At 41.4% G+C, this 12295-nt stretch overlaps 1 protein-coding gene across 3 annotated transcripts in view; it reads right to left on the reverse strand.

The window, feature by feature from the left end:
• The window catches only part of NELL1 (neural EGFL like 1), a 678881-nt gene that overhangs the window by 29199 nt on the left and 637387 nt on the right, over window positions 1-12295 (reverse strand). For all 3 annotated transcript variants that reach the window (XM_048483516.1, XM_048483514.1, XM_048483513.1), the window contains one exon: window positions 7003-7196. In XM_048483516.1, coding sequence (XP_048339473.1) covers window positions 7003-7196 — 194 coding nt within the window. The remainder of the gene's footprint in view (window positions 1-7002; window positions 7197-12295) is intronic.

Raw genomic sequence — 12295 nt, forward strand, 5'->3', positions numbered from 1 at the left:
AAAGGGGATTAGCTGATGTATTATGTCCGGTAGAGTGCTGAAATAATCCATTTTCACTTACACCTAAAAATTAAAAATGGTGCTGTCTTCACATGGTCTAAGATAGGGCACACTGCGCCAAAGCTGTATATTATTGCTTATCAGACGGGATGCCTTGTTTTACAAACACACAGCACTATGAAACAGTTATAAAAAAACTGCAGGTAACTTCAATGAGTCCTCTACCGTGTTATTTTCTTTTACATCATTTTAATGGAATTGGCAATGAAAACAGGCATCCAGTCCAATAATTGCATCAAATTTTATTAGAATGGTCAACAAAAAGCCCTTCCCTATTTGAGAAATTACTGTTTCAATTTGAAACAGTATGCTGATGAAATTTAGTAATTCAGGATTTAGTTCTGTCCTTTTTTAAAACACAAAACCAGAAAGTGATGTGTGATTCAATTAAAGCTTTATTGTCACTGTACAACCCAATCCAGAGGGAAGGGGGTGAATCAGCTCTGTCTTGGGGTTGGGTGGGGTGTTCCTGGAGATGGAGCTGACTTTAGTCAGCTTCCACCAAGTTTTTGACCCTGGAACACACCTGGTGCAGGCCTCAAACTTATGCCACCCAAAAGGGTAGCGTAACTCCATTTAGTCCTATGGAGGGCTTTCAGGTTGCAGGGATTCTCCATTTTCTTCTGCCTTCCTGTGCTCCCTGGAAGCCCTCTGCAATCAGTGCAGCAGTGGAGTGTCTCCTGCCACCACAGCCTCTGAACTGGGCTGTAAAAAATGCAAGCAAAGTTTGATTTTCATTAGTACTCCAACAGATTAATCTTTTTAAACAGAACAACCACACGATTTCAGTGAAATCACTAGAAACATACAATTTAGTGCAGCCTGTTTTTATTCAGTATTAGAACTAATTTTAATAAAAAGGTCTAACCTACAAACAACAGATTAAATTAAGTCTCAGTAAACAAAGGGAACTTTGACTCTTGAAAGCTTCTATCCTGCAACTTTATTTGGTCTCTAAGATGATACTGGACTCAAATCTAGCTGTTCTACTGCCAAGCAATGCATCTGCTCTTTGAAGTAAACATTGGTCCATTCCACCGGGAGGCGGAGGGAGCTCCTTATTTGGGCAATGACATCAGGGGGAGTCACTGCCCAAACAAGGAGCTCCCTCTGCCTCCCGGGGTTTGAGGAAGCCCAGCCAGCCAGGGTTCCCCTTCACCCTCCAAGGAGAACAGCAACAAGCGGTTTGTGCAGCCGCAAGAGAGCAGGTCTACCCAATACTTCTCAATGGGAGGTAGACCAGTCTTCCGAGTGGCTAAGATTCTTATATTTGAGTCTGCATATCTTCTCAGACAGCTTATTGAAAATAAAAAGGTAAACTATATATTGCTGGAGTTAGCAGGATGAACTGAGTACAACTGCATATTCCTTGGGTTGGAAAGGCACCCAGGATCGGAGCCTGTAGAGCAAATATCCTGGGACAACCTTCAGCAAACAGCAGCAGGCAGAATCCCTTCAGCAGTACACAAAATGTAGGGTGCAAGCTGAGGCAAAAGCTGACAAGAGAGAAAAATGATTGGGCATGAAAAATAAGATGCCTCCTTAGCTCCTATGCTCCTCACAGCCAGGCAGGGGACATCATGCAGGCAGCTTAAGGAAAAAAAGGTACACTTTGAAGCGTTTTCAAAAAAAGATGCCTTGAGCTGAAATAAGGTGTTCTGGGACACCGTGGAGAAAAGGCTGTGTGGAGTTCCTCCCCAAGACCCATTTTAGTGTCCTCAGGTTTTTTTTATTTGTGCTGCGCAGAATGACCCTATGTGTTATATTCTTGACTAATAATTAAAAAGTTACCCATTCTGAAACACTGAAAAGAGTCAGAATTGAAAAGGCAATCAAATCCAAGTTATCATTTAAGGTACTACCATTCTTGAATCTAAAAATATTGAAAAGCCACAAAAGCAGAAATTCTTAGAGACTCATCCACCAAATCCTGCAACACCTACCTCTAACACAAATGAGACACTGAGCAAAATTCCATATGATGGCTCAGGCACATGATTTGAAACCAATAGTGACTCCTCATCTGATGTAAGGCACTGATCAGGATAGTTACAAGGCATGCACGTAGGTATTGGGGTATGTTCCTCTAATAGCGCTTAACACCAAACTAAAATAAATGCTTCTTAAATTGCAGGAATTATTTTAGAATAAAAATAAACAGCATTATAAACTTAACTTGCACTTGAATCACAAATACTAGGGCTATCAAACACCCTATAGGAGAGATGAAGAGGCTGATATTCCCAAGTGGTCCAAACTGCAACATAGCAGGACAGCAATGGCATCTTTAAATAATGTGGCAAAGACAGCTGAAGCAAGTATTTCAAGAAATCTTCAGATCTGACTTTGTTACATTTAGGATCGAAATCAAATTATGTGGGTAAGAACAAGCTCCAAAAGTTGGGGAGAGTTTCTCAGCAAGGAGTTTTCAGGTTTGGGTTCTCCCTCCCTTAAGGTTTGGGTTCTCCCTGTTCAAATCAATAATTTGAACAGGGATGGATTGTGGCATGAAGCAAGAGAATGAACAGGTGCATGAACAATGGTGGCTAATCCTTGGCACTGAGGCAATCGTTTGTCCACCAATCTTCTTCACAACCGTGACTCCTAGCTGTCATAGAGATTGGTTCAAATGGTAGCAAGCACTTACTGTTTTCTTCCTTTGCTCTCTGTTAAAAGTGAAGAGGCAAGACAAGGAGAAGTCAAGTGTTGCCGCACAGAGTCTATTTATTATTGGCAGTGATGACCCCACAGTTCTAAGTGAAGGGTTGTATATCCTCCAGGACCACCACCCTTGTTGGGAAATATGCTTTTAGAACATAATTCCTCAGGCATTGTGATATCTGAAGTACAATAGTAACTTCATGTTTGACATTGTCTGAGAATTAAAATTAGGCTATAAGCAAATAAGAGGGTGGTGCACAATAATTAAAACTTTCTAACCAGGACTATTTTCTGTGATTCCCTGATGCTCATTAATGCCCTGATTTTGATAAATGACTACCATTTGCAGGACGATACTCTTACAACATTGAAGAATCTCACTTACAATGCAAATTGTCAGGAAATCAAATAAATCCTCAGGAATACATCTCCTAGCCACTGTAACATGCTGTTTGTGATGCTATTCCAATCTTTATAGATCCAGTATTGCACAGTGGTTAAGACCGGCAGACTCTAATCTTGGAAGACTCTAATCTGGAGAACTGGGTTTGATTTCCCACTCCTCCACGTGATGCCTGCTGGGTGACTTTGGGCCAGTCACAGTTCTCTCAAAAAAACTCTCAGGACATTCAGAGGCAGCCAATAGCAAACCACCTCTGAACGGCTCCTGCCATGAAATCCCTATGAGGATCACCACAAATCAGCTGTGACTTGACAGCACTTTACATATTCCAAACTCTGCCATCTCTCCCACAAAGAAAAATCATGCTATTCAGTCTCCTGTTATCTTTCACATGAAGAAAAATCTTAATTCCCCAATAGCAACACAGATCTGAGCAATTTTTGCATGTTCAGTAAAGATGAAATTAATTATACTCACTCTGTCTCCTTCTTTGAGCCCACCCAAGATGTTGTACTAAGCTGCTACGTGTGTAAACACAGCCTTAAAAGATATATTCACCTAGGACTTGGCAGTGGCATATAAAAGCCACATATAAAAATTGGTTAAATAACAGAAAGCAAATAAGGAATAGATAGTAGAAATAAATAGACTTCAGAGTCCTCCCTTTCTATGGAGGCCTAGGTCAACGACACAGCGATAATCACCTTCTACCATTTTCGGCAGGCTATGCAGCTGGCCTCCTACTTATCCCACCCTGATTTAGCCATCATGATCCATGTGACAGTCACCTCCAGGCTAGACTACTGTAACTTGCTCTATGCAGGCCACCCCAAGACTGACTTGGAAATGAACACTGGTCCAGAATGCAGCTGCTAGACTTCTGACTGGTTTGTTGGTGAGAGAGCACATACCATCTGTGCTCCAAAAGATGAAACTGGTTAACAGTGGAATTCAGAATCAGGATCACAGTTTTGGTTTTATCCTTGTGTGCTCTGGGACTCTCATATCTGCAGAACCACAACACTGCATATTGTCCACAGAGACACTCTGGTCCTGCAATAAAATACCCAGGTGGTCTCTGGCCAAAGCCTGGTGGAACTCTCTGTCAGCTGATACCAGGGCCCTGTGGGACCTGAAACAGTTTGCAGGCCCTGTAAGACAGAGATGTTCCACTAGACCAGGGGTAGGGAACCTGCGGCTCGAGAGCCGCATGCGGCTCTTCTGCCCTTCCACTGTGGCTCCACGAGCCGAGCCGCCGGCCCCATCCTTGCCCGCCCTGCAGGCAGCAGGGCAGGCGCATCCATGCGCTTCTCAGAATGAGCGGAGTAAAAGGTTAAAAAAACCCCTATATATATAGTGTTATCTTTATTTTAAATGTCAAAAATTATTTGCGGCTCCAAGTGTTTTCTTTTCCCGTGGAAAACGGGCCCAAATGGCTCTTTGAGTGTTAAAGGTTCCCTACCCCTGCACTAGACCTTTGGTTAAGACCATTCATATGTCCCGATCTCATGTCTCAACCTCTCTGCATCACCATTAAACAACTGCCACTCTGTGTTACCCCTGTCTGGATTTCATCCATGCTTGTACGGCGGTCTATGTTTGAGGTGGGCTGAGTGGTTGTTCAAGGGCTCAAAATTTTCTTGCCATCTGAAGTTGATAATTATATGCATACATACTGATTTTTTCTGTATTGGTATACTTATTTTAAAAATGTCTGTACATTGCTCTGAGCCCGACATTGGTCAGGGGGAACAGGATATAAATTTAATAAAATAAATAAATATATTTCCAATTAATGTCAAGACTCAGAGGAATATTAAAATTAGAGGGAGGAATATTAAGAGTCAAGACAGAATTTGAAAAAAATTAGCTCATATCATAAAAGCAACACCTGTTGGGAAAAATATATAAGATCTTGCTAAAATATGACACTGAAATGGAACAAAATACAAATAATGGATGGTAAAATGGATGCAAAACTTTCAAGAGATATCTTTTCAATGTTGGGATTATGGTCCAAAGACATTAAATTTACAATCTGCCAAACACTGAGAGAGAACTGATACAAAATGTTTTACAGATGTATGTGATACCAAAAGATATTATGAAAATGAGTATAAACTTCAACGCTCTGTTGGAAATGCCAAGAAGCAGTTGGGTCATTTTATCATATGCAGTGAACTTGAATTTTTTTTATTTATTAAATTTATAGTACTGATTTAGATATACATTAAAATGCAAAAAAAAAAAATGAAGATGAATTTTCCATTAGGCATCCTTCCAGAAAACTTTCCTAAGGAACTTACAGAACTATGTTTGTACTTGCTTAAGGCATCCAGAGTAATGAAAAGCTGAAAGTTGCCCAAACACAGAAATTTGGGAGGGAAAAGTAGGAGAACATACAACAGTGGCCAAATTGACTTTTTTTTTTGTAAACGGACAGTCAAAACATGCATTTGATGAGAAATGGGGACTGTATTTTGTATATGTTGCTGAATCAATTATCTTTTTAAAAAGTACCATTGGGGATTAAAATTAGAATTACAGTAATTGAATGAATATGTTAGTAGCCAAGGCTGTTTAAGTAACTATTTAATTAACATTTAAAAGTGTTTTCTGAACAGAAGAATAGTAAGTGAAATAAGTATGTTGAACTGCTCTTTCTGAAATTTATATCATGTTTATACTTCTTTGAAAATCACGATCCATTTCTTTTGTTAGTTGTTTATATAGCTATATACATTCAGAATATTAGTTTTTGTGTTGTTCTTTTAATGATTTGATGTTCTTTTAAAACTTGTTGTGTGTGTGTGTGTGTGTGTGTGTGTGTGTGTGTGTGCACGCGTGTGCTTTTTTCCCATTGATAGATTTAAAAAAAGATTTTCTATTCCTTGGCTTCATCATCAATCAGAAAGGAAACGGAAAGCAAGCCAATCTAATAATTAATAATGATAGTATAGAATTCAGTGACATATGAAAGTAAGCATCTGATTTGTTTTATTTGTATTTTTTTCTTTATTACACATATTTGTTTTTCCTTTGATAAGCTCAGAGGGGCTTCTACAGAGCTTTTAGGCAGTCTTCAGTACAGATACCTGATCTATTCAGCCATAAGACATCAAGATAGTCCTCAACAGTTTAAAAATCACACTATATATAAAAACAATACAATGTATAACTACAATCAATAAAATGAAACAACTAAAGCAGTCTATTGCTGCACTACAAGACAGATAAGTTTACCATCAAAATCTTGAAGACACTTCGCTAGCTGATAAAAACTGAAACAGAAGTCCAAATTGACAATCCAAGGAACAGGATTTTATAAGGAGAATGTCATATTCCAGAACACACTATTTCTTTTTGATTCATAAGAAAAATTTTAAATGGTCAGGTTACTTGAAGCAAAGTTTCATCAGATGTGTTAAAATTCTAAGGTTTGTTGGTATGTGAAGCAGTATTGAATTTAGACATATTAGCTTCCAGCAGCATGGCTCTTCACCAGCTAAAATTGTGTTCTGGTATTGTTTATACTTAATAAAAAACATGGTGGTTGTTGTTTTTTTTTTGCTTCAGTGGGAAAAATTCATTTTGTTTGCTGAAATCAGTTTTTTTAATGGCTACAGGCTTATTTACAAGATTGAATGTATTAATTTGCAAGACAACCTAGTAAAAAGTCTAATGCGTTTTAACCTAGATTCTGTGTTAGGGATCCAAGGATTTTAAAAAAAATGTGAATAAGCATTATTTTGAAAGTGGATGTATTGCTATCAAAGTGGCCTTTACAAGGAAAAAGGTTTGTAAATAATGGACTTCAGTTATTCATAAAGCAAATACAAGAGACCTTTAGGTACTGCACAAAACAAATAGGAACTTACCTTACAGGAGCAAACAGAGCATCTGTCTTGCTTCAGAGTCCATACCTGTCCATTCCGTTTCAAGCTTCCTTCATGCAAGCAATCACCAGTGCAGGATGGTCCAGATGGACAGAGGCAATCAAACCCCCCAGCCAGGTTCACACAGGCTGAATCATTCCAACAGGTATGAGTCCGTAAGGCACATTCATCAATATCTGTATAACACAGAAAATTTATCGGGCTTCAACTAATTCTGTGACAAGTTGCTTAGACTTTCAGTTTTTAAATTTTAAAAAAAGTTTAAAAGGTTTAAAGTTTACTTCTGTGTGTAAAATGTTGTAGTCACAGCTGACCTGCAGCAACTAGTAGGGTGCTCAAGGCAAGAGACTAACTTAGGTAGTTTGCCCTGATTAAATACTATACTAAAAAGAGGTGTGTTTTCTCAGGAAACTTCATAACCCTTTTTGCACCAATTGATTTAGTGGTAATGCAAATAAATTAACCACGTATACTAGAGTCACTGAAAAATGATCAATCTTGGTGCAGCACAAAGCTTTGCACTTTATGCTAATGTTTACACACAAACATAAGAGATTCAATATGAGACACTGAAATAACAATGAAATTCTGGATTCTATACCTCCTTCAGTGCTACAGTGGCATCAATAATGGAAGTATTGGTCCATCATCATGGGCTCTGTACAGTGTGTACAGAGCGTTTCAGTTAGCATTTTTAAAGTTTCTAGTCATTGGAGTACTGCTCCTTCCCCCAGTCATAAGCCTGGGCTAGCTGCTCGTCCCGCCCAGGATCACATGACCTGGTGGGAGGGATGCACTCTCTCCCTCCAGATCTCTTTTTGCCACCACGTGGAGTGATTGTCTTCTTATAGAGCTGTTAGCTGAGCTTTCTAGGTTAGACCAAAAGTTGCTTTTGGACTGCTTGGGCTAGAGTTTTTAGTTTTATTGTCCTTCAGAAGTTTTTATTTGTTTTCAAGTTTAGCCCTTGAAAAATATCTATGCTGCCTCATGCTCAGGTAAAATGGTGCCTTTCAAGTTGCCGCTCTTGCAGTCCCACCCTGTCAATGTCTTACAACCATGCTGAGTGTGTGCTCTGGGGAGGGCGATTAATTGACTTATTCCAAAGCTTGCAGGTGCCTTTCAAACAAGATACACAAGGATGACAAGGCTAACTGCCACCTTTCTGCATGAAATTACCCCAGCCAGGGGCTGGGGAGACAGACCCATCCTGGGAAACTGAGTCTTCATTTTCCACCGTTGCTCCCTGGGACAAGTCTTGGCACCATCTAAAAAGGCCAGGGGAACCACGAGTACTTACCTAAGGCTTCTTTTGAGAGCACTTCACCCATTTTTGAAGGATGACACTCTTCCCCCTAAGGCTCCCTGCTTGCCTGGGCACAGGATATTCCCTTAAACAGGTGAGGAGGGAATGGTTTTCCTGCCACCACAGCAATCATCCCTTCCAGAAGCTGTGTGTTTCAGAGGGCCCAAGATGGACTCTGTTGTGTCTGTGACAGAACTAAGTCCTTTAGGATGGACACTACATTGTTTATGTGTTTGGAAGACCCAAGAAGGACTCTGCTGTGTCTATCACAGTTTTATATCATTGGGTGACTTTTGCAGTTAAATTGGCTTACTGAAAGGCTAAAACTCCTTGCCCAATTGCCATTAGGGTGCACTCTACTAGAGCCCTAGTGTCATGATCAACCCTTGTTTGATCCTGCCATGTTTCACTTTTTGCCTCTGTTCAAACCACCCCCTTTTCCTCCTCTCTGTTAAAACACGGCTGCAACTTACCACAGACCGCCACTGCCCCCTGGTGAAGGAGAGCACTTGCCCCATTGGCTCTGCTTGCCCTTCAGTGGGCAGATGGCCTTGCTTCATTCCCGGCCATGCACATGTGCGCGGGCCGGGACACAAACAGGGGAATCTTGTGGTCATGTCCTGCTAACATGAGACGTGACTATGATGTGATCAGCTGGGACTGGGAGGCTTTAAAAGGCCGCGCCTCCAGGTCGGGCCCCTCTTTGTCCACTGGAGCTCATGGAGACACTCACCCACCTAGTCCCTGGTTTTTCAAAATTGTTAATGCATGTGTTTTTGTCATGGCCTGTGTGGGTTTCACATGGGGGGTGATCCGTTTAATAGGGAAAGCTGTAGTTGACCCTGTTTGTTTCCTCCTTAAGAGGTCAGGGATGGAGCAAGCCGGTGATGGGAATGCCCAATGTGGGCTACATAAAGCCTTGCACCCCTAGCAGCAAATTGGGGGAGGGACCCAGACAGGGGCATTTTGCCCAGCTGGACTCTTTCCCCCCAAATTCTGCTGCTGTAGTCATTTTCTCCAGCAGGTGGGCTCGAGGAACTTGGTTGCACTGGAGACAGCACTCGGGCAGCACCCAGTTGCCCGGATCACCCCTTCAGTGCAGCGCTTTCTGCTTCCTGTTCTTCTATGTCAATAAATTTCAGGCTATGGCCAAATTTTGTTATCCACTAAAAGTTTGTAGTGTGTTTTACTGGGCTGGGGCAGTGCGGGCGGATACCTTTATCGGGGGGCAAACTGCTTTCCTTTTCTCAAATCCGTTATCAACTTGTTAACCACCTGCTATTGCAGCTCTCTCAGCAGTGTGGAATGTAGGTTGTTTTGACCCTAGTAGGGGGAAATGGTTTCTCCTTAGCAGACCATGGGACTGGAGAGGTGCCATCCCCCCTTAGAAACTGGTCAGCAGGGTGAGGTGACAGGACATAGGAGAGGTATGGGGTATAATGGTGCTTGAAATATTCACTATGTTTGGTTCTGGCAATAGAAGTCTAAATGCTCATTTCCTAATGCTGTTTCATAGTTAAAAAAATCAACTGGAACCAGAGTCTTGTTATTGAACAGTTGGGGGCGGGCCGGGGGGGGGGGATACCTAGCCACTTTTGAATCACATGTGGACCTTAATGACATATGCAGAGGTCTCCTCCTTTGACTTTTACAAGGCATTATGCTGTGAACATCAATGCTAGCGCTGAGATGAATGTGGGTCAAACTGTATTGAAATCTGTGGTTAACTGACAGCACACACACACCTCCAAAGCACTTATGCTTCCATTTCTCATGTGAGACTTTACAGAGGCCATGATGATAAAAAAAACAGTGTTGCTTACCATAACTGTTTATCTAGTGTTCCTCTGTACAGACACATGTCTCTCACACCTTCCACACTGCGGGCTGTTATCTAGCTTGAGTGGTAGCTCCTCGTGGTGGCAAAGGGAGATACAGGAAGAGATAGTGTGCTCTCCCACCAGGTCATGTGATCCTGGGCAGGAAGAGCAGCTGGTCCAGGCTTGTGACTGGAGAAGGGGAGCACTCGATGACTAGAAGCTCATAAAATGCTAACTAAAATGCTCTGTGGCTGGCCTGCACAAGTGCAGTCCCAGGTGTGCCTGTACAGAGGATCAACCAGTAGATCAACAATCAGCTAAACAACACTGGTTTTTAAAATCTCCGGCCTCACTAAATACAAATTAATAATCCCTTCCTATACCTGTCCCCTTCCAAACCACTGTGGAAAAGAAAAACATCTTGCGAAGGGTAATGGAATGAAATCTAACAGGAGAAACTTAGTCTTCTCACTCCTGTTCTTGTGCCTGCCTTAGGTTGATTTTTTAAAAACAAAATTGAAATCCCCAAGGAAAGAATTACCACCACACTTCACATCTGATGGGAATCTCAGTTCACATTAATGTTGTCATTAAATGCTGTTTCTTCCCTAGAAAACCTCCCTGGCAATGATAGTTTACTTCCTCTCTTTTGAAAACAGAAATAATTTAGTAATCATTTTAAGGAATATCAATGCACCCATTCTTTAATACCATTATTTTTCTCTCAGTTTTTCACCAGAGACTCTTGAGAAAACTCAGAAATCAAGGAATAAGAGGGGAAGTCATCCTGTGGATTAAAAACTGATTGAAAAACAGGAAACAAAGGGTGGGTGTAAATGGGAAGTTCTCACAATGGAGAGATGTAGGGAGTGGTGTCCCCCAAGGATCTGTTTGGGGACCAGTGCTCTTTAACCTATTCATAAATGATATGGAAGTAGGGGTGGGTAGTGTGGGGGACAAGTTTGTGGATGATACCAAATTATGTAGGGTGGTGAGAACCGCAAAAGATTATGAGGAGCTCCAAGCGGACCTTGATAAATTAGGTGAGTGAGCTAAGAAATGGCAAATGCACTTCAATGTAGCAAAATGTAAAGTGATGCAAATACGGGCAAAAAATCCAAACTTCACAAACACGCTACAATGGTCAGTGCTGTCAGTCACAGACCAGGAAAGGGATTTGGGCATCTTAGTTGATAGTCCCATGGGAATGTCAACTCAATGCATGGCAGCTGTGAAAAAGGCAAACTCTATGCTGGGGATAATGAGGAAAGGAATTGAGAATAAAAATGCAAAGATTGTCATGCACTTATATAAAGCAGTGGTGCGACCGCACTTGGAGTACTGTGTTCAGTTCTGGTCACCACATCTCAAAAAGGATATCAAAACGATAGAAAAAGTGCAGAGAAGGGCAACGAGGATGATTGAGGGATTGGAGCACCTTCCTTATGAGAAGAGGCTGCAGCGTTTGGGATTTTTTAGTTTGGAGAGGAGACGTCTGAGGGGGGATATGATTGAAGTCTATAAAATTATGCATGGGGTAGAAAATGTTGACAGAGAAATTTTTCTCTCTTTCTCACAATACTAGAACCAGGGGGCATACATTGAAAATGCTGGGGGGAAGAATAAGGACTAATAAAAGGAAACACTTCTTCATTCAACGTGTGATTGGTGTTTGGAATATGCTGCCACAGGAGATGGTGATGGCCACTAACCTGGATAGCTTTAAAAAGGGCTTGGACAGATTTATGGAGGAGAAGTCGGTCTATGGATACCAATCTTGATCCTCCTTGATCTGACGTTGCAAATGCCTTAGCAGACCAGGTGCTCAGGAGCAGCAGCAGCAGAAGGCCATTGCTTTTACCTCCTGCATGTGAGCTTCCAAAGGCACCTGGTGGACCACTGCGAGTAGCAGAGTGCTGGACTAGATGGACTTTAAATTTAAAAATAATTTAAATTTAAAAATACTGTAATTTAAAAATAAAATAAAATCCCCCATGGTGTCTGGGGGTGCACAAATGCACCATGATGCTGTGGAGAAGGAGAAACACCCCCCGCACTTCTTAAAAGTATTGACCTCAAGGCAGATGACCCATCGGTAAAAAGACAGCCCATTGCTAAAAAAATCAGACCTCATTTCATCCTATGCATCAGG

This window comes from Sphaerodactylus townsendi, linkage group LG02 (assembly GCF_021028975.2).
Source record: "Sphaerodactylus townsendi isolate TG3544 linkage group LG02, MPM_Stown_v2.3, whole genome shotgun sequence".
In the NCBI taxonomy this organism is placed as follows: domain Eukaryota; kingdom Metazoa; phylum Chordata; class Lepidosauria; order Squamata; family Sphaerodactylidae; genus Sphaerodactylus; species Sphaerodactylus townsendi.